Source organism: Lodderomyces beijingensis (genome assembly GCF_963989305.1).
Source record: "Lodderomyces beijingensis strain CBS 14171 genome assembly, chromosome: 4".
Taxonomy (NCBI): Eukaryota; Fungi; Ascomycota; class Pichiomycetes; order Serinales; family Debaryomycetaceae; genus Lodderomyces; species Lodderomyces beijingensis.
The window spans coordinates 1,246,752-1,271,297 of NC_089973.1; the positions used below are offsets into that span (position 1 = coordinate 1,246,752).

At 45.0% G+C, this 24,546-nt stretch overlaps 11 protein-coding genes across 11 annotated transcripts; 6 read left to right on the plus strand and 5 right to left on the minus strand. All coding sequences in view use genetic code 12, as the record gives it.

The window, feature by feature from the left end:
* Window positions 1-864: 864 nt before the first annotated feature.
* LODBEIA_P35640 (uncharacterized protein) lies at window positions 865-1,716 on the plus strand (the record flags this gene model as incomplete). Its single annotated transcript, XM_066973688.1, has 1 exon — window positions 865-1,716. One exon carries the CDS (start codon window positions 865-867, stop codon window positions 1,714-1,716), a length of 852 nt encoding a protein of 283 aa, XP_066830502.1.
* A 128-nt stretch (window positions 1,717-1,844) lies between these two features.
* LODBEIA_P35650 (uncharacterized protein) lies at window positions 1,845-3,407 on the minus strand (the record flags this gene model as incomplete). Its single annotated transcript, XM_066973689.1, has 1 exon — window positions 1,845-3,407. One exon carries the CDS (start codon window positions 3,405-3,407, stop codon window positions 1,845-1,847), a length of 1,563 nt encoding a protein of 520 aa, XP_066830503.1.
* A 235-nt stretch (window positions 3,408-3,642) lies between these two features.
* LODBEIA_P35660 (uncharacterized protein) lies at window positions 3,643-4,755 on the plus strand (the record flags this gene model as incomplete). Its single annotated transcript, XM_066973690.1, has 1 exon — window positions 3,643-4,755. One exon carries the CDS (start codon window positions 3,643-3,645, stop codon window positions 4,753-4,755), a length of 1,113 nt encoding a protein of 370 aa, XP_066830504.1.
* A 15-nt stretch (window positions 4,756-4,770) lies between these two features.
* Window positions 4,771-6,270, minus strand: LODBEIA_P35670 (uncharacterized protein; the record flags this gene model as incomplete). Its single annotated transcript, XM_066973691.1, has 1 exon — window positions 4,771-6,270. One exon carries the CDS (start codon window positions 6,268-6,270, stop codon window positions 4,771-4,773), a length of 1,500 nt encoding a protein of 499 aa, XP_066830505.1.
* Window positions 6,271-6,518: 248 nt separating this feature from the next.
* On the minus strand, window positions 6,519-6,986 carry LODBEIA_P35680 (uncharacterized protein; the record flags this gene model as incomplete). Its single annotated transcript, XM_066973692.1, has 1 exon — window positions 6,519-6,986. One exon carries the CDS (start codon window positions 6,984-6,986, stop codon window positions 6,519-6,521), a length of 468 nt encoding a protein of 155 aa, XP_066830506.1.
* Window positions 6,987-7,313: 327 nt separating this feature from the next.
* On the plus strand, window positions 7,314-8,066 carry LODBEIA_P35690 (uncharacterized protein; the record flags this gene model as incomplete). The annotated part of the gene is made up of 1 exon (XM_066973693.1): window positions 7,314-8,066. The coding sequence occupies one exon, from the start codon at window positions 7,314-7,316 to the stop codon at window positions 8,064-8,066; it is 753 nt and encodes a 250-aa protein (XP_066830507.1).
* Window positions 8,067-8,308: 242 nt separating this feature from the next.
* On the plus strand, window positions 8,309-10,279 carry LODBEIA_P35700 (uncharacterized protein; the record flags this gene model as incomplete). Its single annotated transcript, XM_066973695.1, has 1 exon — window positions 8,309-10,279. The coding sequence occupies one exon, from the start codon at window positions 8,309-8,311 to the stop codon at window positions 10,277-10,279; it is 1,971 nt and encodes a 656-aa protein (XP_066830508.1).
* Window positions 10,280-10,872: 593 nt separating this feature from the next.
* Window positions 10,873-13,179, minus strand: LODBEIA_P35710 (uncharacterized protein; the record flags this gene model as incomplete). Its single annotated transcript, XM_066973696.1, has 1 exon — window positions 10,873-13,179. One exon carries the CDS (start codon window positions 13,177-13,179, stop codon window positions 10,873-10,875), a length of 2,307 nt encoding a protein of 768 aa, XP_066830509.1.
* Window positions 13,180-14,734: 1,555 nt separating this feature from the next.
* On the minus strand, window positions 14,735-16,090 carry LODBEIA_P35720 (uncharacterized protein; the record flags this gene model as incomplete). Its single annotated transcript, XM_066973697.1, has 1 exon — window positions 14,735-16,090. The coding sequence occupies one exon, from the start codon at window positions 16,088-16,090 to the stop codon at window positions 14,735-14,737; it is 1,356 nt and encodes a 451-aa protein (XP_066830510.1).
* A 1,284-nt stretch (window positions 16,091-17,374) lies between these two features.
* On the plus strand, window positions 17,375-18,415 carry LODBEIA_P35730 (uncharacterized protein; the record flags this gene model as incomplete). The annotated part of the gene is made up of 1 exon (XM_066973698.1): window positions 17,375-18,415. The coding sequence occupies one exon, from the start codon at window positions 17,375-17,377 to the stop codon at window positions 18,413-18,415; it is 1,041 nt and encodes a 346-aa protein (XP_066830511.1).
* A 3,831-nt stretch (window positions 18,416-22,246) lies between these two features.
* Window positions 22,247-24,163, plus strand: LODBEIA_P35740 (uncharacterized protein; the record flags this gene model as incomplete). Its single annotated transcript, XM_066973699.1, has 1 exon — window positions 22,247-24,163. The coding sequence occupies one exon, from the start codon at window positions 22,247-22,249 to the stop codon at window positions 24,161-24,163; it is 1,917 nt and encodes a 638-aa protein (XP_066830512.1).
* Window positions 24,164-24,546: the final 383 nt, after the last annotated feature.

Sequence of the window (24,546 nt, forward strand, 5' to 3'; positions counted from 1 at the left end):
CGATTCCAAGTGTGTTGGTTAAAACCAGTTGATGGTTGTTCTAGTGGCACCTTTTCTTCTCTCGGAGGTTTCAAATTTTCCTCTCGTTGTAAATTTCGAAATGCTGGCTGTTCACACATTTGGACCAAGTTACACGACCACGACCCCAAACCACAGTGAGCAGTATGTTTGGTTATTGGGAATCACCAATGTCGCTAGACCCAGGAGAGAGATGGGGAAGGAAGGGGGGAAGGAATTGTAAGGTTCAGAGGAAAAGGTACCCAAGGAAGCTGCGAACTACGATACTGCTTCTGGCGTAGGGGCGTTTTGCCAGCGGTGGTCCGTTTGGACAGTGCCTCACACAGATGATAGTGAAAGGGAGTGCCGCCGCAAGCACCCACAATCAGGAGCTAGGGAAGGGGGGGGAAGAAAGTGTAAGTTCTTGCGGTCTCAGGCTCAGAGGAAAAGGTACCCAAGGAAGCTGCGAAATATGATACTGTTTCTGGCGTAGCGGCGTTTTGCCAGTGGCGGTCCGTTTTGGACAGCGCCTCACACAGATCATAATGAAAGGGAGTGCCGCCGCAAGCACCCACAAATCAGGAGCTCCTTAGAGGGACGTCGGGTGCCATACATCTCCAATATTCACCCGTGGGTTGGACTTGACAGGAGCATGGATGTATCACCCTGAGGCAAAAAGAAGAAACACAGCAGGCGTGGAACCAGCTGCAAAAAGACAGTTGGTAGCGCACACGGCCATTGAAATAGCAAGGGCGAAAAAACTGCTCCCTTAGGCGCACAGTTTTCAACCCACACGCTGCCAGCACCCACAACCCCTCCGACCGCAACTCCATTCAGCTCAGCGGAACTCACTTTTAGGAAGCAAGAATGTCTCAAAGGATAGCCGAGATCATCTCCAAGATTGCCTTGCCAGCAGGCATTGCATTTGCCGTGGGCCAATCCGCAATGTACGACGTGCCAGGCGGGAGAAAAGCCATCTTGTTCGACCGTTTGAAAGGTGTGGAGCAGACAGTCATTGGCGAAGGGACTCATTTCCTCGTGCCTTGGTTGCAAAAAGCCATCATCTTTGACGTGAGAATCAAACCCAAGGTGATCACGACAACCACGGGCTCAAAAGATTTGCAAAACGTCTCGATAACATTGCGTGTCTTGACAAGACCCGATGTGCCCAAATTGCCCACCATATACCAGACTCTCGGCTTGGACTATGACGAAAGAGTCTTGCCCGCCATCGGGAATGAAATATTAAAGTCGATAGTTGCGCAATTTGATGCTGCGGAGTTGATCACTCAAAGAGAAGTTGTTTCAGCGAGAATCAGACAGGAGTTATCGAGAAGAGCTAACGAATTCAATATCGAGTTGGAAGACGTCTCAATCACCCACATGACTTTTGGCCGCGAGTTCACCAAGGCCGTGGAGCAGAAACAGATTGCTCAGCAGGATGCCGAGAGATCAAAGTACTTGGTTGAGAAGGCAGAGCAGGAGAAAAAAGCTAGTATCATTAGAGCTGAAGGTGAAGCTGAATCGGCAGACGTTGTTTCTAAAGCATTGGCCAAAGCGGGTGATGGTTTGTTGATGATTAGAAGATTGGAAGCCTCAAAGGATATTGCAAGCACCTTAGCTGGATCTCCAAACGTTACATATTTGCCAAGCAACGGAGCAGGCGGAGAGGGTTCCGATGGGACGTCCAACTCCCTTTTGTTGAATTTGGGTCGTTGAGATTGATTGAGTCAAGATCATGTAAATAAGGAAAAAAAAAAAACTCATAAAAAGGAATATACACGTTAAAAGAAGAGAATCAAAAGTTTTTATCAAGTATCTACATGCTGGTCCTCTCCCTCTCCCTCCTATATATCCAAGGTCACCAACTCGTCGTCTATTCCAGGCGTCGAGACTCCGTTGCGGATCAAGGACTCAATACCAGTGACCTCTTTAACACATCCAGCTGATAAATTGATCATCTCATCTTTAGTCTTGCCCACGACTATATCGTCTTCCACCCTTACCCCAATACCTTGGAACAGTTTCGGCCAAGGTCGATCTTCCGGGATATATAACCCGGGCTCAATAGTGATGACGTTGCCCTCTTTCAATTTATCAAACCTCGAGATCGACGGCACATCATGCAAGTCCAAGCCGAGATGATGGCCGATGTAATGAGGATAAAGAACTTTGACGTCATTGTAAGTAGTGTTTCCAAATCCAGTAATGTTGCGAAGTTCCTTGAGCAAGGTATTAACGGAAAACTCGTGTATATCATGAAGCGACATCTTCAAGCTCTCGTCGCATAGATCGATGCACGCCTTGTTGGTGTTGAGCACCGCTTGGTACAAGTCCCGTTGCGGCTCGCTGAAGCCCTTGCGTGAGTTGGGCCAAGTTCGCGAAATGTCGGCGCAATAACCTCCAAGTTTCCCACCGGCATCGATAAACACCGTTTCGTCCTTGTATAATAAATCATCATTTCTAGTGTAATGGATCGTCAACGCATTCGAGCCACTTGCAACCACGGGGATATAGGCTTGTTTATCGCAGCCACCCTTGACAAATTGGTACTCCAAGTACTTTGCCAACGTTTTCTCCGTTTGGAAAGGAGTCTCAGAAGCAACTTGACCCATGGCCTTGTTGATTGCCCTACTCGAGATTTGGCCCGCAGCATACATAACCTCAATTTCAGCTGGCGACTTGACACTGCGCAATTTTGCCACTTCTTTCTTCACTGGGTTAACGGGCTTTCCCGCGTTCATAATGGCGTCATTCAAAGTTTCCCTTTTCTTTCCGAAACCGAAAAACAGCAGAGATGATGATGATGAGGAGGAGCCCGGATTCAGCAGCGGAGAGTCTCCCGACTTGTTATCGTAAAAGACATGCTCATTGGAGGATATCAACTTGCTGATGTAAGAGGACGCATTGGCGACATCCTCCACATAATCTGCATTGAAAAAATCATAGGCTCCTTCTAGTCCCGATTTGGCGCCTTCCCAACGCTCCCGCTGCGGATCTTTTGGCGGAACAAGCAAATGGAGAGCCACATCCTCATCTCGTCCATGGTCTCCCTTTTTCTCCAAAACCATGATACTATCCGGCTCAAGCCACCCCGTTAGATAGTAAAAATCATTCTCCTGCTGAAAATCATAAAAAACGCTCCCCGAACTAAACTTGACCGTGTTCCCAACTATTATCAACACTGACTTATCGGGCAATCGCGATGCTAGCTTCAATCGACGTTCAAAGTATTCGAGTGCAGAAATGCCTGGTGTTAGATTCCCGGCGAGTGGTATGTAATGCGGTCTTGTCTCGAATGTCGGCTGGCCTAGTTTGACCTCCCGCTTCGGCCGGGTGTTGAGCGATAGAGATCGACGGCAGTGGGAAAAGAAAACCCTCCGTCCAGCCAAGCTTCGCAATAAACTCATTCTGATAGGTTCTAATGTAGGTGATTAGGATGGTTGCAAATGTCCGAGAAATTCTGGAAAGGTTTTTTCTTTAGGTTTTTTTTTTTCGTTTCAACTTTTGGCCACTTCTGCTGATGGTTGGTCTTTTTTTGCAAAAAAAAAGAGGTTTGTCAATGTTGACTCGACAGCTGCATACCGGTGTGTGGGTGATGCCCTAGAAATAGGTAAAAAAGAAAAAGAAAAAAAGACTTGAGCCATGACCGTTTTTGAATGGAGGGACCACAAGGGGATTTGTATTTCGAGGGAGGGGGACCCGGAAGATGTCCAGCCCAAGGAGAGGATACTCACCAATGGACTCCAGTGTCTACCATGGTCGCAGTACATGCCGGAGATGGATGAGAGCAAGGAGCCACCAGAGGAGGAGGAAGAGGCAACTACGGCGCCAGATGGAACAGCACCCAGGACGAAGTTGACCAGACTGGAGAAACGCGAGTTGCGGCAGCTGAAGAAAATCTCCGCGCAGCGGAAACGCCAGTTGAAACGCCAATCGGAGCTAGATGAAAAAGGCCGCGGGGTTGTTGTTGAAGATGTCGCTTATAGGCCGTATATGGCGAAGCAGGAAATAAAGCATTTATTCACCAACATCATTCTAAATAAGTCAGATACCAAGGATGCCTTGAGCCTTCGCAAGGACTTCAAGATTCTCCAGTACCATTCCATTGCCCTTTACCGATCCGACTTGGAGCACATTTTACCAGGCGAGTGGTTGAACGACAATGACATCTCGTTTGTCTACGAACTCTTGGTGCAAATATTCATCAAACTGGACCAGTGTCGCGACTTTGCTACCCAAATCCAACTTTTGTTCCCTAGCTTGGTGCAGTTGATGCTACATTTCCCGGCAGACGACATTGAGAACTTGCTCCCAATGAGCGACTTGCTGAAGCTGCGATTCATTTTCCTACCAATAAACTTTATAGACGAACCACTCGAGGAGGTTGATTTGGAAACCTCAAACAATGGCGATCACTGGGCATTGGGGGTGTTGTCGCTTTTGGAAAACAAATTGTACATATACGACTCCATGAGGATCAGCGACAATGAAAACGACGCAAGGCAGTTGATGCTGTTGTGTGCAAAGCTTGAAAGCTGTCCCAAATTGATCAAGGGCAAGATCACGGTGGTTCACATGAAGTGCGACCAGCAAAGAAACTTTGACGATTGCGGTGTTTTTGTCATTATGATTACCTGCTATCTCGTGAGCCAGCTCTTGTTCCACGACCGAATTTCCCTCGATGTGAGCAATATACAGTTGAATGCGCTAGATGCTAGGTTATATATTATGAAATTAATAGCCAAGTTAGACTAACACAAAAATTTTAACTTAACCGTGATATTTTTCAAGAAGTAGATTGGTCATGATCCCTGACAACACGTCACCTTTCAATTCGTGCTGGACCTCGTCAATGTCATTTTGCAATCGAGCAAGCTGGGTTTTTGTCAGCGGTGGGCCGTGGTTGAAAAATACTTGCTCGCTCGCGTGGTAGCCTATTCCTAGCTGCCCCAACCCGAGAGCCGAAATCAATCCAATCAAGTGTTTAGACACTTCGGAGAGTTCTTGCTCGCTCATTTTGGTAAGGTCATAGCCCAAATGCTTCAACACTTGAGAGCGTGGAATTGCTCTTGTGTTGGATATGATGGTGAGGAATAGCTTGCTATCGATAATGACCTTCATGTACTCGATGAAGGAGCTGGTGTTATTTGAAAACTTTGACGTTGAAATCGGCAAGTTGTATTCTAGATAAGCAACAAGCTCGCGGAGGAAAACACCATTGTTGAAAACCCGTTTCACTTGTTTGGTGTCGCCCTCGCTAAGAGGCTTGACAACTTGATTGTAAAACTTGTGCTCGATCTTGCTGGGATCTTCGTGGTAAAACTCAATCAAATCGTCGCTTTCAAAATTGACCAAGCTCAACGAATTGAACGGCTTGAGGAAAATAGTGACCATGGTGAACATCACTAAAAGATTGCTCTTGATCAATGACGTATCGGATATCAAATACGCCAACGGCTCCTTGTGCGTTATAAACATGTCCTTAAACTCCTTGTGAAATTGTATAAATTCAAACTGCTTAAAAAGTAGACTCAAATGGAGAAATCTAATGATCCAAAAGTACCGCATTTCGTCATCGTGCTGCTCGAATAGCGACTCGTTTTTCTTTTGGTAGGCAGTGACTTGGTTGTAAATCTTGTCTAGTGGCTTAAACGATGAACTCGAGTACAATAGTTTGTCTCCTTCTTTCACGTAGACGCCCGAGGCAACAGTGTACTTGTTGTCATCCAAGGGGAACCAAATGAGGCTAAACGCGTTTGCCACGTACTTCAAGAACAAGTACTCGACATACCTGTTGTCCTGATACTGTTCTCTTGTCTTGGGCTGCGTAGAAAACTCCGCCAAGGACCCGTACTTGTTGAGTAGACTCGCTGCCTCTTGGTATTCTGTTTGTATTATTCGTGAAATGAAACCAGCTCGCACTCGGCTGTATAGCCCCGAGACTTGTTTTCGACTCACGTTTTTGATCTGAAGCGCAGTCAATTCGTCCGCCACCTCGTTGGCGCAGTTGTTTGCTTCGGTTTTTAGCCTCTTTGCCCATTGGCCATTGTATGATGAAACGTCCACTTCCTGCGATGCCAAATAGGACACCAAGGATTCATACGAGGGATGTAGTGAGCTGTACTGGTTCATGAATTCAAGACACTCCTGTGCCATGTTGATCAATTGATCTCGATATAACGCATGGTTGTTTGAGTTGACTAGCTTGTTGAAGGTATATGCAATCTGATTGATGGTTATAAAGTCAATATCGAACCCGCCTTGAGCCATGATGAAACTTGTTGGCTAGAACTGGCAAAACAAAAAAAAAAAGGCAAGATAAAGAGGGTATATTTGATGGAAATTTCCAATCAAATTTTGCGCGTCCCAGCCGGTGCCGTTGGCAGATAAAACAAGCACACAGTAACAAGCCAACAGCTACGACTTTATCTTCTTAAAAACTAAATCTCTATTTATACAACTTTCTATAGTATGTGCTTAATCGCTTTTCTCTCTGGTTTCTGTTCCGTCGCAACAGTTTAGAGAATTATTGAGCTCGTCAGGTACGACGAAGTTATGTCGTACAATAGCTGTGCAATTGACCAAGTCAAGGGGATCCACGCACTCATCGCCAAGCTACCAGCTTGGTATATAGCAGCCAAGATGATCCCGATGATAGCACCTCCAATAAAGCCCTTGAGCAAGCCGACAAACACGTAAAAAAGGATGATAGTCACTGTTGAGATCATTTTCGGGGCTCCGACGGGGAGCTTGTGTCGGTAATTGTTGACTATGCTGCTGACTGAGGCAATGACCCCGACACAGAAATAAAGCCCGCCGGAAAGTATTAGTGACCAGTAGACGGTGAATCGCCATACGTCCCACGAGTAGTATAGGAAGGAATTCAAATACGAAGGTCGTGCTGGGCCGACGGGCCAGAATAACGACGGAAACTCGGGCGTGTTGTATCCTATCGGAACGCTTCTCGAGCTGATAAAGACCGACATACTATCTCACCGGTATAACTGCCATAACCCTCTTTTCCTTTCTTGTTTTTGAAGACTCGGTAGAATGTAATGGTTGTTGAAGATCCAGGCCCCCTTGGAGACTCTCTTGGTGAGTGTCTCAAATTTTGGGGATATTTCTGGACACAGTTTTTTCACGACATTGGAACTTTTTGGCACACCTCTCAAAATGTTTGAACTCGGCCAAGAACGCCACCAGAGGCAACCAGAAGAAACACGCCATTGGTTAATCAAGTTTTCTTTTAAACGTCAATTGGGTTCACTGGTCATAGAAAAGAAATCAAGAATTAGTACGCCGCTCCCCGCAAAATGTCCAGAAGATACGATTCCAGAACGACAATTTTTTCGCCCGAGGGCAGATTGTATCAGGTCGAATATGCACAAGAAGCGATCTCCAACGCAGGTACGGCCATAGGTATAGTGACAAGCGAAGGTGTGATATTAGCATGCGAAAAGAAAGTCACTTCGAAATTGTTGGACGACGATGGAAGCGCTGAGAAACTTTACCTCATCAACGACCAGATGATCTGTGCAGTTGCTGGTATGACTGCTGATGCGTCGATTCTAGTCAACAATGCGAGGGTGCAAGCGCAGCAATATTTGAAAACCTATAGCGAGGAGATCCCCTGCGAGATGTTGATCAAAAGAGTGGCGAACATCATGCAAGGTTACACCCAACACGGTGGGTTGAGGCCCTTTGGCGTCAGTTTCCTCTACGCGGGCTGGGACGACAGATTCGGGTTCCAGCTATACACTTCCAATCCTTCGGGAAATTTCAGTGGATGGAAGGCAACCAGCATTGGAGCCAACAACTCGGCTGCACAAACGCTATTGAAGAAGGACTACAAAGAGGAATTGACTTTAAAAGAAGGCTGCGAGCTTGCCATCAAGGTCTTGTCCAAGACCATGGACGCCTCCAATTTGAACAGCGAGAAATTAGAGTTTGCTACATTGAGTTTAGACAAGGAAGGAAGAGTTTTGCAGAAAATATGGAGCAATGAGAATGTCGATGCATTGATAAAAGCTAGTGGAGTCTTGAGCGATAAGAGCAGCGACGATTAGCAAGACCTGTAGATGTTTCTAATGTTTTTAAGAAAAAAGAACAAAACACTAGCTATAACTTGGTAAGACACGTGGTTGTAGAAAGAGGCGTTGAATCTGTATCCTGTTTCTTTCGTAGAGTTTTCCAAAGATCTGGAGATCTCAGTTTTTTTATTTTTCCGTTTTTCTTTCCACGGGGTTAAGATCTAACCAAAAGCCCTGGGCAGCAACCACAACCATAACCACAACCACAACCACCGCCAATGGATATTGTACTGTTGGGCCTATCGCCCAACTCGTCGCGATCCAAAAAGATACTCAGAGTTGTCAACAGCAACAACCGTATATCAATTGCAATAAGTAAACAGTTTGAAACCCTCAATGCCTTCACCAAGACATTTTTAGCAATCCAATATCAACAGCAACAACAAGTTGAGGGCACCGCTCAAAAACAACCAGAAGGAAACGAACAATTACAAGAGATATTCAAGGACTTGTTCCTTTTGCTTGATGTCGAAAGCTTTAGCTTGGAAAAAGTGACAAATATCAATTTGGAGAAGCTCAAGGATATCCAGTCTAGGCTTTACGGAGTCACCCCGCACGGGAAGAATGATGAAACGATAGTGACGCTAATCAACGAATATACGATACTTGCCTTGAGTTTGAACTTGTCAAACTCGCTCATTTACAAGACATTGATTTTGAAGAACCAGCAGGTGTACTGGGAAACAATCTATAACTCCAGATTCAACAAGTTGGTTTACTTTGTGCAAACTTCGCCAATCAAGTTGTACCATTTTGCAATAGAAATGATTCAGAGAACTAATAGGGCCGTCTCCTCCAGCTTCCATCAAGTGTCAGAAAAACCGGGAGTCGAAGAGGACAACCAAGTTTATGGGACATGGCTCAGGATCAACCATTTTGCAAGAACAATGACAAAGCTGGTTTTCCAGGCAATTGAGACAATTTTTGTTGAGGATAACCCGGCAATTGCATTTTTATCCAAGCGCGATGCCTCGATTGTCTCATCGTTAAAGTGGTACATCACTTCGATTGTCAAAGCACCCATTACAATCACCAATAGAGAAATCAAGACGAAATTGAGAGCCATCAAGAACGAAATAGAGTTGAATACAGGTAACATTGATAAACTCATCAAGGGCAACGTTGAAAACTTGTTGCCCACCTTGACAGCCATCTTGGGAATTGACAAGGACGGCAAGAACCAGATACTTCAAGCTGCAGACTCGATTATAAAATTTGACAAAAAGCAGTACTCTGCCACCTCGCAATCGTCATTCTTGACTCGATACTGGCCCCTTCTTTTAGTGGTGCTCATTTACGCACCATCTCAATCGCAATCGATGTACAAAAACCGAGATGAAATCTTGCACTGGATCCAATATAACGGAATCGAGCCCGTAAAGGGGTTCTTTGTCAACTGGGTCATCAAGCCGCTCAATGAAATGTTGAACATATTGAGAAGCGATAGCGATGGAATCACAATCACCACCAAGGACTCGCTCAGGTCCGACGTGGATTCGCTCGAAAAGATGATTTTGGAATTTGCTCACGATAACCACATTGACACCACGCCCCAGATTGTTGCTAGCGATGTGCAAAACGGCGACTTGAACATCGTCATGTCGCGCTATGAACAGGAGATCAGGCTGCCTATCAAATACATCATCTCGGGATCACTTTTGAGACTAGTATTGATTCAAATGCAAAAAGTTAAAGTTGATGGCGCAGTAGCCATAAGTGGCATCGACAAGCTAATGAAGAGTCAGCAATTGGTGTTTGGAATTGTATCCATGAGTCCGTCAATCATCATCCTTTACCAAATTTACAGCTACCTTACAAGTGCCAGACCAATTATGGTCAACGGTAAGCAATTGAACATTGTTTGCTTGAAGTGTTTGAACAATATAGAAAACTTGCTCATCATGTTGCGAAATGACCAAATCGAGGAGGAACAGAGTGGGAAAGATGCCACCGCAGCCGAAAGGAAACAGAGGCAAGCGAGTGAGCGGGCAGAGGCAGATCTGTATGAAGGCGAGTTGTTGATTGAAATCATCAATCTTATAATTAGCTCCGAACCCATCATCCCCAAGGAGTTGCATAAGGATTGGATCCGCGACTTGAACGAGTTGAATAATAGTACTTTTGGACTTGACACGAAATTGGCATTGGTGAATAGGGTGTGGAATATGTATGGTTCTTACTTTAAATAAATATTCTGTGTGATTTCTCTATTTTTTGGGTAAACAGTTTCTAGAGACTTTGATTGAGTATGGTTAACAATGAGGGGCCTTTTGTTAACGTAATAGACCACCTTGACTGTTTTGTCTAACATTGGTGGGTGGTATGTTTCTCTTTTTAGAAGTCCGCAAGAATAAATTTGACGTTGTCGCTACATCTAAACTTTATTTGGCTGCGAAAAATTTTTGCAACTTGCAACCGAAAATTTAAGCAAAAAAAAAAACTAGATCCAGTTTGCATTGGTACTGAACTAGTATAAATTCGTTGAATACTATTCAATGCTGATGATGCATCTCCTAGACCTCAGAAATACAGGTTAAGAGTTTATAAAACATGTTCAAAAAAAAAAAAAATAACGAATGAATTGAGTTTCTATACAACCGCAGGATCTATCTAAAAAAGTATACTCGATAAAATGACGTGGGAAAAATGTTTGAAATAAAAGGTAAAAGAAGCACAAGCACCAAGAGGTAAGTTAGACTGCTAGAGGTGCAGAATTAAAAATTGAAAGGACATGAAATGATGAATTATCGGAATCTGAATCTGAATGAGGTTTCTCAAAATTTCAACAGCCAAGCAAGGTATTCTTGGGGTAGGTATAACCTGCATCTTCCAAACTGGTCAAATTCACATTCTCGTACATGTTCAAATGCAGCTGAATGTAGTCGTGCGTGGGGAAATCATCGGGGTCGCAACCGACATTAACGGCACCGGGAGGTTGGTAAACCCTCACGTAGTCGATGCGGAAGATGGTGGGAAACACCAACGAGACCCAGTCGATATAAGCCCAATTGTTACTCACTCCCAAGTTCATGATTATCGACATTGGCTCTTTAGAAATCCTTCGCCATCCAATGTTTCCATCGGGGTGCAATGCAGTGGCCATCAACGTAAGCGTGGGGTCATCACCGACAAACCAACGCAAGTAACCCGAGTTATCATCATTGATGTATTCGTATCCGTATTTTTGGAAATATCCGGAAGCGCCAGGGTCATTTCTGTCAAGACGCTCATACCATGTGGTATTCAACATGGTTGTTCCACTTATAGCCTGTTGGAACGGCCCGCCCGCATACGTGTTCATGGTAGTCACCGAAGCATTGTGGATGGCAATAAAGTTGTAATCGGGCATGTACCAGATATCAAAGGGCGCAATCTGCAACGATTGCGAGGCAATACCATTGTTGGGTTTGTTGCCTTTGGGATCGGTCATAACCTCGGCTTCAATGACATCGATTTCCGGTGCGCCTCGACCTACGCCTCGATTGGGGTGGTCTTGCCCGGGACACGTGCAGCTGTTTAGTCTCTGGCCTGGAAGATACGAAAGTCCATCTGGTGACGATTGGTTTGGCGTGATGCCGGAATCACAGGTGTCGTACGAGTAGGGCCAAACTCCCTCGGTTGTGGCCAAGTAGCCGGGGCGGCCCAAGTTGCCCATTGTCCATATCCCGGGCCACAATCCAGAAACGGTACCGTAATTGGGCAACCGTATTGAGACTTCAATCTTGCCCTGGGTAAAACACATCTTGTTCCATGATTGAACCATGCCCGACCTGTAGAACAAGTTGTGGTTCTTATAGGCATCCATTCGAAGATTGAGGGTTCCATTTCCGGTGGTCACAGCATCAGGGTCGTACCATTCCAAATCCTTGGTGGCGTCGTAATGCAAGTCTGGCGCTGTGAAAAATTGGTCGTCGCCTTCATAAAAAGTTCTTCCTTGAGCATTAAACTCATCGCTAAATACGAGGGTCCATTGGCTTCCATCGCGCGCTTTTATGCTCAATGCATCTTCTGGTGTATCGGGGTCAACCAAAGTTGTGCGAATGGCACTTAGTTGCGGGTACTTGTAATGGGTCAAAGTCTCATATGTCTGGTACACCACTGTTCGATGGTCAGTGACCCCCGTGTATGTCACGCAGGGCAAAATCACAAACACGGCAATCGCGGCTGCGAAAAGAAAGACAAACCCGAGGATCCCGAAGCGGGATCTGGTATCGCCATACTTGAAATCGTACCAGAACCGATGCCTTTCGTACTTGGCGTCTTTTATCGGGTCCGGGTTGTGCAAGTGGTCGTCGCTCTCCTTTTCATTGATGTCCAAGGGGAAAGAAGATGCAGGGTACCCGCCAAAGGGGCTGACGTCTGAATAATGGTATAGAAAATTCTTTTCCTTGTCTATAGGTGGCTCCTGCCGCGACTCCTTAAGGAGTATGTTTTTCTCGTTGAGAGCAGTGGTTGAAGCAGAGGAGGGCGGTGACGACGGTGACAGCGGTGACAGCGGTGACAGCGGTGACGGCGGCGAGTCTCGGTATGAAGTAGCAAGATGTTGCTGCTGTTGGTGCTGTTGGTGGTGGTGTTCTTGTATATTTTCTGGATAAGCCGGCGCGTAGTTTGAGCCGTTGATGGTGGGGTATCTGTTGTATGACGGAGGTCTGCTTATTTTCACGCTGTTACTTCGTATGGGACTTTTCAAATTGCTGGGACTGTTGCTGGCTTGCGAGAAATATGACTTTGTCGGCGGAGGTGTGAATGGGTTGGCGAGGGAGGAAATGGAGCCGCTCGATGGTGTGCTCAAGAGCCTCGAGTTGCTGTCCGGGGTGCTCTCTCCGTTGACTACAAAGAGACGTCCATAATAGCTCGAGAAATCGGAAGGGTGTTGTTGAGGTGGTCGAGCTTGGCCCGCGTGGGGGTTACTACTCAGCAGCACTGTTGAATTAGAACCGCCTAAACTGCGCAAGTTTTCTCGCTGTGTTGCTGGAGGCGTTGATTTTGCATCGAATGGGTTCTGGCCCGACGAGTTGATGCTTTCACTCAGAGGACTAATATCTCCACTCCAATTGTCGTTTGCCGTCAAATCTCGACTTCGGTTCATAGACTTTTCTTTTTTTGTATTTTTTGTATGAGGCTTGAAAAATGAAATGGATAAGGAACTGGTAAAGAACTGGAATAGAGTTGTTGGTGAACGGTTGATTTCTTTCTACGATTGGTTTGGGCAACACGGTGAAGTTCTATATATATTCCATCCAAGCTATCTTCGGTTGCTAGAATTTTAATAGGTTAGTAGCTTCCAGTGGAAATGTTGTACATTTAGCTTCAGTCCGCTACAACCTCCATTACCATCACTACTGCTGCTATTACTGCTGTTCCTACTGCCGGATCTTACAGTCGAGTGCACCAGTGGCAATTATAAAAAAAAAAAAAGAACGTAACCACAACCTTTTGCTTCTCCTGCAGAGCAAAATGTCAAGCAGCAGCAGTATTCTCCAACATCTGAACAATTGAAAAATGCAATCAATGTGCCCAGCGTTAATACTTTTCGCTATTTTCAATTTAATTTGCATACTAACACGGTTACAACAGAGCAACTGCAAATCCTATTTGCGCAGTTTTCAAAACAGACAACAATCCCAACGACACTGCCTAGATTCGGGATGCATCACGTGAATCTCAATCCAGCTCTGTTCGTAGATTCTTCATTGGCACGTGTGCATGCTTAGCATAAAATCTCTCAAATATCGAGGGGAAGAAAAGTTTAGAGCTCTTTCTAAAATTCCATTTCTTCTTGTTCTTCCTTTTCCTTAGTTCAATGTCACAATTTTTCCGATCTGATTCAAGAGAAATGGCCCATCGTTGAGCTCCACTTTGAGTCCTGAAATGGCGGAAAAGTCGGTCAAGGTTGTGTTGTGTGTATTTCGGAGTGGTGCAAGGTGAAACCTCAAGGTTGCTTTACGAGTATTTACTGTGCGGAGTTATCCACCTTCGACGTGCTCGAGAGCAAAAGGTGACTCTCTACTCTTGCTATCGACCTCGAGGGTTCCGAGATGACTTGCATGTCAAACCCGACTTGCGTCTCTAGCCTTTGGCCGAGTGAGTTTTTGATGGGAAAGGACTTGTATTTCTTTTGAGGGGGTTAAAGTTGCGCTTATTCCCCTTCATACAGTACCGCAATTATTTCTCTCCCCTCTCTTCCCTTATCTCACGAGGAAGAAAGGGGGGTCCGAATAAAGCCCCCCTGAACCTCTTTTAGGAGACATCAGGGCATAAAAGTAAACATCTCGACAAGCAAGAATGCAAGATACAGTGTGTCACATATTGCTTCTGTTTTCATTGTACCTGAGCAGTACTTTGCTTTTTTTCGATTTAAAATCGACAAGTAGATAAATAATGAATTAAAAAAGAATAGCAGAAAATGCTTTTGATCCGTAAAGGGGACTCCGGCAAAAGAGCATCAGCCTCCATTTTTGGAAGAAACTCCATGGCAACTACAGTTTTGGACATAATACCAAGTATTCTATACAATTGCAATGCTGGTACGGTGAATCGGAGCAAGTACAACAAAAAGGAGAATAACATTTTGACTCCTATTTTTTTTTTGTCCGTTGGTGTCATCATCATCATCCATCTACAAAACGCTGTGCTGGTTTCTCTCACCGTACCATTATCTTCAAAAAAGAGTCAATGACAGCAGTAGCGGCCAAACTAGTGATGCCACTATTGGAGTCGAAAGGTGGGCTGACTTCAACAACATCGCATCCAACAAGGTGGTTACCCAACTCAGACCCCTTCAATCCGTCCAAGATACTCAACAATTCCCTTGTGGTGAACCCACCGACTTCCATGGTTCCCGTGCCTGGCGCATAAGCAGGATCCAAAACGTCAATATCGACCGAGATGTAAACGGGAGTATCGTTCTTGATATCTTCCTCGGTATAGCTCTGCTTCAACCGCTCTACAATGCCCCTAACTCCGATTCTGTCTATGTCTGCTGCACCAATAATCTGAAATCCGCAATAGGAGTCGTGGTGCAGGTCGTACTTGGTGTCTATTAACGGTGCCCTTATACCTACATGATAGTTTGAGCCGTGCCCTTCTTGGATCAACCCCAACTCGTGCGCATAATGCAAAAAGGTGCCGTGGTTCAAGCTCATGTAATTGGTGATCCCCCCGCCCAATACTTTGGGATCCCAGGTATCAATGTGCGAATCAAAATGAAGAACTTTAATCTTGCGGCCGTGCTGCTCGTATAAATTCTTTAAGCACATCAAAGTGATGGTGTGGTCTCCTCCGAGTGTGATGACACGTGGATGCGCGTATACTGAACCGGTATTCTTGTAGTTCTCCAGAATGGCGCGAAGGCCACGGTACAATTGGTTCAAGGCGATCCTATTATCAAAGGGCGTCATTGCCACGTCTCCGCAATCCACGATGGAATAGTTATGTGTGGATGGGTCATATGGGTCAACGGGATAACCCGGTCTCTTTTTGGGCGAGTTCCAGGCCGAGCCAAGACGTTTCGCTGCAGATCGAATCGAATCTGGGCCGAAGCGTGCGCCCGGGCGGAAGGAGACCCCAGTATCGAATGGTGCCCCAATGATCGCTACATCGATCTTGTTCTTGGTGTCGCGAGATGGCTTGGCAATGCAATGAAAGTGCGGGAGATGCGCATAGGTTACTATCCCTCCAAACATGTTTTGGTCGACTAAAATGTCTGAAACGTCGTCTTTATCAGGAAGGTCAATGGTGGCTCTCATCTTCATATGATAATTGAAGATATGGGCGTAGTAGCTGTCTGGTTGTTTTTGATCATTGGTGGAGAAAACCAAGTCCATCTCGTCTGTTTGCGGCTGCAACTGCTGCTGTTGGTACAAGTACCTGTTGTGGGAAATATTGGGAGCATCGTGAACCAACTCACCGTACAATTGATCCAAGAACGAAGGCGAGTGGGCGTTTAAGATGGTCTGAGCTGACGAAAGTGCAGCAGCAAAAAGCACGAGCCCTTTCATTGAGAGTCTGTGGAAGGTAAGCAATGAATGAATGAATGAATGAATGGATAAAAGTTGAGGATGAGTTTATGTTGTTGAAAAAAAATTCCGTTCATCAACCTCTACTTGCGCTTCATTCCGCTTTCTTTTTCCACTTTCCAATGCGCTTTTTTCAAAATGCGCTTTCGCAACGCCGAATCAGGAAGCTCGCTACGAGAACCGAAAAACAGCTCAGCTATTATTGCGACGAGCCCATCTAATTCTATTCTTTTTGAAGCAGCTACGGCCGTGTCTCCAGCTTAGGGAAGAACGGAGTAATAAGTTTTTGATAGATTCAACTATACGCTTACAAGAGAGCTTCAACACCAAAAGTTTTCTCAAGGTGAACTGGAAATTATCTGTTTTCAGGTTCTGTCAATGGCACCTGTTAGCCTGAACTCTACAGCGCTTTGCTCTTGTTTTTGTCTGTCTTGAGTTTCCAAATTACTAGAGTAAGTCATAAAGAACTCACCATTACAACTCAGGGTTGACTTGAATCGCTCGCAGTTCGGATCCTTGGTGCTACTCATGATCCGGCTGACACGCGCACTCAAACACAACGACTCTTTCGAGGCCGCCGCTTACAGTTATCTCGCAGAGCTGGTCTACACCTCCAATGGCAGATCTATTTTTTTTCAATTTTCAGTGGTGATGACTCCACTATCGTCACCAATCCCCAATACCTCATGTTCACCAAAAACATGTTGCAATAGTTTCATGTGGATTCGCGTGCTTTGGTTTGATAAAAAAAAATTACCCCATACTTTCATTCTTTAGTCTCTTTCGAAAAACTATCCTGCATGTGAAATTTTTCAGCGTTATGTTCTTTTTTTACCGTGGTTGAAACGAAAGGAAGATAGGACAACTGCATTCGAGTATGTTCCGTCTCCAGTCGCCAAACGTGAGCTGTTTTATTCTTTGCTGGTTGTGGGTGCTTTTCTATTCGGTAACCCGCGTTTGACTAAACCTCTTTCTCAGTTCTATTCTCGAATGTGTGTGTCGTACTAGTCTAGTCTAGGCAGCTTGTTTTGATCTTTTGAAATCACGTCTGATTACGTTTGGAGAAAGCGACGGTGAAAATCAAAATCAAAATCAACAACGTCAAAGTTTCCAACTGACCGAAAGACACACACACATTTTTTCTTTATTTTTATTTTTACTTATTCCTTCTTTCTTCTTTCTTCTCATACTTCTTCTTATTTTCGAAATATCTCCATAACCCTGTTTTCTTCTGGTTCCCCTTCAACTTGAACCAGGTTTTTGAAAATGTCGGCAGATACAGAAGAAATAGCCCACGCCATTGCTGGCGCTGGTGGCGGTGCCTTGTCGATGATAGTCACATACCCATTGGTGACGCTATCCACGCTAGCTCAAACCCAGGCCAAGAAGAAGGAAGAAAAATTGAAACAGTCACCTGAGTTGGCAAAGAAGCTTCAAGATGCCAATTGCCAACAACGTCTCCTTTACGCGATAAAGAACAGTAGCTCCGTGCTCGCTGCAAAGGAAATCATCAGTGAAAAGGGGGTGTTGGGATTGTACTCGGGCTTGGAGAGTGCGTTGTACGGGATCATGTTGACCAACTTCATCTACTACTACTTTTACGAGTTGGTGTCCAACTTGTTTTTGAAAGCCAACCGCACCGCTGGAAGGAAAAGAGCCGGGTTGTCGACGTTGCAATCTATCATAACTGGTGCCATTGCCGGTGCTGTTACCTGTGTTGGTTCCAACCCATTCTGGGTCGCAAACACGAGAATGATGACGGAAAAGAAGAAAAAAGGTGAAGGCAAAGTCTCAAACTCGACATTTAAACAGATTATCGAGATTATCGAAAACGATGGTGTTGGGACTTTATTCGCTGGTGTCTTACCTGCTTTGGTCTTGGTGATAAATCCAATTATCCAGTACACCATTTTTGAGCAGATCAAGAATGTCATTATCGCTAACGGTGGTGTCAAGTCATTCACTGCGGTCAAGGCATTCTTCATCGGTGCATTTGGTAAGTTGATTGCCACCTCGTTGACGTACCCTTACATTACCTTAAAGTCGAGAATGCACATAAGAAAGAAGGTGTTGGAGGCGGATGAAAAGGGTGAAAAAGTATCGGAGTTGTCCATGTATCAAGAAATCAAGAAGATTATCCACGAAGAAGGCTTGGAAGGTTTGTACGGTGGATTGGCTGTCAAGTTGAGTCAAAGTATCTTGACTGCTGCCTTTTTGTTTTACTTTAAGGAGGAGTTGTTAACCGGAAGTATCAAGTTGGTGGAAGTATTCAAATTGTTGAGTTTCAAGAAGAACTTGAAAGCGTAATTGGACAATATAGTGTCGTGAGAGAGGAGAGTCGAGGGGGGAAGTGAACTCAAATGAATAAATGATTGGCGCAAAAAAAATTTGACTGCGTTGTGATAAAAACAAACTCAATTGCCTCTCTAACGTTTCTTTGTAGGTATTGGTTCAAAAAAGAATAGATGCCGGGCATTTTTTGTTTTTGATGCTAGGCTACTGATCTTGCTGCCTTTTGATTTTTGACGCAAATGCGGTGTAACCATATTGTTGCAAAACCTCCCACATTTAAGCTCCAGGAAAACTGTATACACTTCTACGACTGGTGTTTCACCTCAAAACATAGAGTGGCTTGCATCGATGGATTGGTAACTTAGAGCCAACATGTTACTTATTCTAATAGAAGTTACCATACATGTTCACGTTCACTTGCGCACATCCACAAATATTTGCTTCATTAAGTTGATGCCATCCAGAAAGGGAGAACCTATTGTCCAGGAAAAAAAAAAAAGAACTTCGACATTTCAATAGTCCCAATAGTGGGATTATAGAGAAAATCAGAGTCTCACTCTGCACTTGACTGTGCCCATTCTTTTTATTCATTTGTGTGATCCATGGAGGCACTTTCTGAATTCTATTTGAAAGAGGTTCCACAGTTTGATATACTGGATTTCTCTCATTTTGGAGAATGTGCGGGGAAATAGTCCTCTTTAGCTGCCATAAAATAAAAAACAAAAAAAAAAAGAGGATAGTCCCGTTTGATGGTGTGGTTCGGGATCATTTTGAGACGCCGAAGATAATGCGTTTTTGATCAATTATATGCCTTCAGAATTACGACGGTGGAGAATGCGCATAAAAAAATTGTATTTAGAACGGTTTGCCGCACGTCAACTGCATCAATAACCAAAAAGTTTGACCCTTTTGCTGCAGATCAGCGAGTTTGGAGTAAAAGGTTGATGCCTCACCAGGCTATGCTCGCTGCAACTGTTCGATGGGGCATTTCACGAAGAGCTGTTATGAAACAAGGCATTCGTGGCACGGCAATTGAAGGTGGGTTTTGTTTTTGAAAAAAAAAAAAAGAAAGGACTCTGAGTCAAGCTTTTCCAGTTACAAATTACGATCCCGCCGGTGACGTTAGCTGCACCTCAATCCCTTTAACCTTCGCCAAGTCAAACATTAACATCGATGCGAGGCTTATATAATTTTTGTCTTTTTTTTTATATTGATGGTTTGGCTCTTGGTTCGGCTTCCCAGAGCCTGCTTTCAAACAATCGACTCGATATTTGAAATTTGCGATAATTTCCCGGCTCGCCGGCATTTTGCTCGTTTCTGACGACGGCAGATGCTTGCATGAATGATAGCCGTGTAACTTCAAAAGCAACGAGAGCACCATCAAAGGGTACTTCTTGCTGCTAAAGCTAGATACAACAAAATCAACTGAGCATTCTAGATCTCTATTCTGGTAAAGACTGGAGTCCACCACAAAATCAAAGTTTTAAACAGCTAATCCAGCACTAAAAGTTTTACGGCGTGTGAAGGAAAAGCGGCGAGGAGAGGAAAGCAACGGAGAAGGAGGGGGGGTGTGTGCGAATAATCTTAGAGGCTCAAAAGCGCATTGCCGTTCCCGGTCGTGCAAAAGAATGCAAATATTGCGCTTAGGACATGCTGTTATAAGCCCTTTTGCATCTTAAATTTTATTAACCCAACCCAGTGTTGTTTCTTCACTCACCGGGTCAATCTCCGGGGATCTAGACGACAATTTGACAAGAACTTTTCTTCATTTGCCAGTTTCAAGGAGTGTTTGGCATTGACCGCGACTTGATCGATGATACTGAATGTCCACAGCCGTGTGTAGATGCACTGGAGGAGAAGCTCCATGATAAACTATCCCAAGTCAGTTATATGCCGATTGTGGCTGAATTTCATGTTTCCAGTAATATGCAGTGGATCCCGGTTTCATTTATGCGGCTTGTGAGAGTAGAACTTCTGGGTGACCGGATATGAATTTGTCCAGGCGAGAAAGAGAGAGAGTGAGGGATCGGGAACCTTTACTGATTTGCTTTTTCTCAAAATGAATCGGCTGGAGGAAGTTGGTTGACAAACCGAACCCACGGTAAAAGAAAAAATAATAAAAAAAAAAGAAAGGCCGAAATACCCCGACGACACCGTAAGAGTTCTTGCGCTGATTTCTGCCTTGCAAGTCTGTATTGAATATGTCGTGGACACAGATTGACCTTGACACACACACACACACAACCTTGGGATTTTTGAACAAAATCACAGCGCAAGAGTTGTATTGTTTATTTCCTGCAGCAGGGAAAAGGGTTAGCCAACCAACATTGCAAATCAGGCGTAAAAAGAAAAAAAGAGAGGAATTAGAGGAATTGTAGGCGTCGGCCTTCTGATGGAGTCAAGATTAAGTTCCTTCTGTGATGTCAAAAAAAAAAAAAATCTAGTTTCTATGCAGTACATATTTTGTCAAACACCGTATGGCACGAATGCTGAGATCACCGGTTATAACCGACCTTCACCTACTTCAATTCTCGATAAAGTGACTCCTTTTTCCAAATTCAGAGAGAGAGAGAGAGATTTCAATAACAAAACTGACCAACGTTGGGACAGGACTCCATTAAAGGCAACTTGCTGCTCCTCTTGACACAGTTCTCCAACGACGACGACGACGGCATGAGTGAAATTGCGTCAATGACGCCGGAGAGTCACAACAGTCCGCGTGCGCGAGAAACAGGCGAGCGGCCCAGGCGAGTTGCTAGACGAGCTTGTCTTTCATGCCGCGAGAAGAAAATCAAGTGCGATGGAGAACCAGTTAGCGCAATCACCTCCGCGGACGGAACCAAAGTGATTCCGGAAAAGACCAGGACCTGCTCGAATTGCAAGTTCCTTGACCTTGAATGTGTGTTTGTTCAAAGCAACAGAGGCGGTCGACGGAAAAGAAAAGACGCAGACGATGGGTCCGTCAAGGATATGGAGTCACGCAGTGGATCAGAAAAGAAAGGGAAACTAGATCCACAGATTCTGGAGACAGACGATCCTCGCGCAGCCACAGAGATGGTCAGCTCGTATATTCTTGGTGGTGGTGGTGCAAGCACCGCAGGGACTTCAAAATTACCATCGCCAGTAAACTCAAGCCTCAGCACGAACTACGACAGATTGCCTCGTCCTTCTGCTTCATCCGACAAGAGGCCGTCAAAGAGTACCGATGAACCAGAACATAGACTCTATTCGTCGCGTCCGTCATCGGACTTGGGTGCTCAATTCAGAAACCGCCTGGGGTCTGTGTCAACGACGCCCTCACCAACTCATCTTTACCCAGGAGGACACCCCACATCACACACGGAAGCTTACACCTCACTACCGCACCATCCTTCAGGGCTAGCTAGCGGTGGTGGTCGTCGTGGTGGTCGTGGTGGTGGTAGTGATAGTAGCAGCACCTCACATCTTCCAAGTTATCCGCCTCCCTTTCCCCCACAGCATCATTTTTACAATCGGATTCCTCCACCTGGACCACCACCGCCGGGTCCGCCACTACCACCACATGTACACTCTCATTTTCCACCACCACATTCCCATCATCGCCACAGCAACACGCCGCCACTCCATCCTCATCCTCATCCTCATCCTCATCCTCATCCTCATCCTCATCCTCATCCTCATCATCCTCATCCTCATGCTACTCATGCTCCTTATCCGCCCCCTACTCCGCATCGTCCTCATCATCACCACTACTATGAACCTGAGAGTGAGCATGGCAGCGACTCGGTGCTAAGTCGAGACTTTGATCGTCAGTCTCCCACAGCAGCAGCTGCTGCTGGTGGTGTTGGCTTTTTCGAGTCCTCCAGCATGACAACTCGCGAGAAAAAGGGCACCAGTAGTATTCTCGGGTTCGGTAATGGTAAAGCCCGGGGCTATGAAAATATCGAGGATCTACTGATTAGCCAAAGGACCCATCGGAACTCGATAGATCTCGGCAGCACCTCGTCCAATGGAGTGAACTTGGTCGAGGGCCCTCGCTCTGAAGCACCATTTTCAGATAGCGACTTGGCCAAGTATGACTTACCCCCCTGGGAAACGCTAGATAAATTGATCAATTATTATTACATCTACAACCAGCCTAGTCAATCCCATTTCCCAGGAAAGCCCATTTTTTTGAAAAACTTGGCACTCAATATAGATGCCTCGATCTTGCACCTGATAATAGCCACTGTTTGCATTATTGCCACGAGAAGGGATCCCGCCCTCAAGATCAACGCCGACGAAAAATACTGGATTGGCAAAATGCACAAATTCTGGGACCTCTTGAACGACATCGGGATTATTATTTGCTACAAGACCATCACAAGATGTCTTTCGATTCGATTCAACATGGGCCTTTTGAATCAGGTCAATATCAAAATCTACGAAACGATTTATGAAAACAACTACGTGGAGATTTACAGCCAGAGCAGGTTCGATAGCAGCAACTCATCCAGTCACACGAGGAACCCTACTTTTGGCACGCGACGCCAGATTTACGAGCGTGAAATCATTTTGAAGCTAGTGTGGAGTTTTTACATTTCCAACGTCATCTTGTTCAGATTCAATCAAGGCAGACCTTATTATAAACTCTCGTCGATCTTGGATGATTTCAAATTCGATTACGAGCGCGACCATTATTGCAACAACATGCTATTACCCTTGAACGAGGTTGATTACATGAATTTGAAATTGGTGAATAATCGAACCAGCTGGAAGCAGTTGTATGAGCGGAATCACGTCCCTTCGGATATTTCAAGTCTTATCCTAGCTGCGAAAATGTTTGAAAAACTCATGAGCGAGCTCTCAAATGGCGATCTTGTTTTTGACAATTTGGTGACCAAGAATGATTTCAACATTGATTTCACCGAAAAGATTAAGAACCAGCATACTCTAGTCATTGAAGAGAAGAAATTAATTGTCATCAACATCACTTATTGGTTTGCCAACTTGATCCTCAGGACTGCCGAGGTTGTACAGTATCACAATTTCATCACGCCAGGGATGAAATTCAAAATGACCAAGTACGATTTCAAGCGCAAGGCCACGGAAAGCGACGACCCTGAAAATTCCACCCCTAAACAACCTATGCCGCTCATTTGCGAGGACATATTGGAGATGGATGATTTGACTGACAACTTGAAAGCATTTGGTAAGCACCAATGGATCAGCCTTATCGAGGTTGTTCGGTCAATGCGTGGGTTTGTTTCGTTGATGGAGATTGCACCACTGCCACACTGCAAACACTATTCAGCAGTGATAGGTCCCACGTTGCTAGGTGGCAGTGAAATCGACGATACACACAAGACCAATTTCCGGGATGTTATCAGCAACTCAGGAGACTGGTGGGATTCGCCCGAGTTGAAAGCGTCGGTGAAAGGGTCGTGGAACAAATTGCCACTGTATGCGTTATCCTTTTCAACGGCGTTTTTGTCGATTGCATGCAGTTTGGTTGCCTTGACGAAATTCATCCGCTTGAGCACAAATCCCGACCTGGAGAATCGTTTGAATCGTTTGGTTGTTGAGTTTTTGAAAACTGGGGAACTTGTCGAGATTGATTATGTTGTTCCTGAGGATTACGACATTGAGAAATTGTTTAACCAAAAAGCATGTCTCAATAACGTGTCGGCCTTGTGTGAATTCATCAAGTATAAGTTGAACTATAGTCCTGAGGAGCTTAACAAGAGCACCATCCAGCGCATGAACAAGCTAACGCAATATCTTGATGATATTTTGATTGCATGAGGTGGGGCGGAAGGAAAAAAAATCAGTGACATTAGTGAATAGTGAGTAATGAGTAATGGTGTAGGTAAATTGTAGCAATAATGTTAAATCCAGGCCGAGATCTTTCTGGTGGATCTTTGCAGATCTCGTTGCTCAAGATCCCACATGCTAAGACGCAACATTAGCTGCACATCTCTCGCTATATTGAACCAAAAACATTCAAACTCTAACCGCATCTTCTTCTCGGTTGGCTTTGTTGGCTCTGTTGGCTCTGTTGGCTCTGTTGGCTTTGTTGGCTTTTGGTTGACAATAGAGGCCCACCCCCTCGCGAGACAGGGTTGCGGTGCAAGGCGAAACGCGGCCAAATCTGCCGATCCGCTCTCCCGTGAATGGTTATTTCGGCC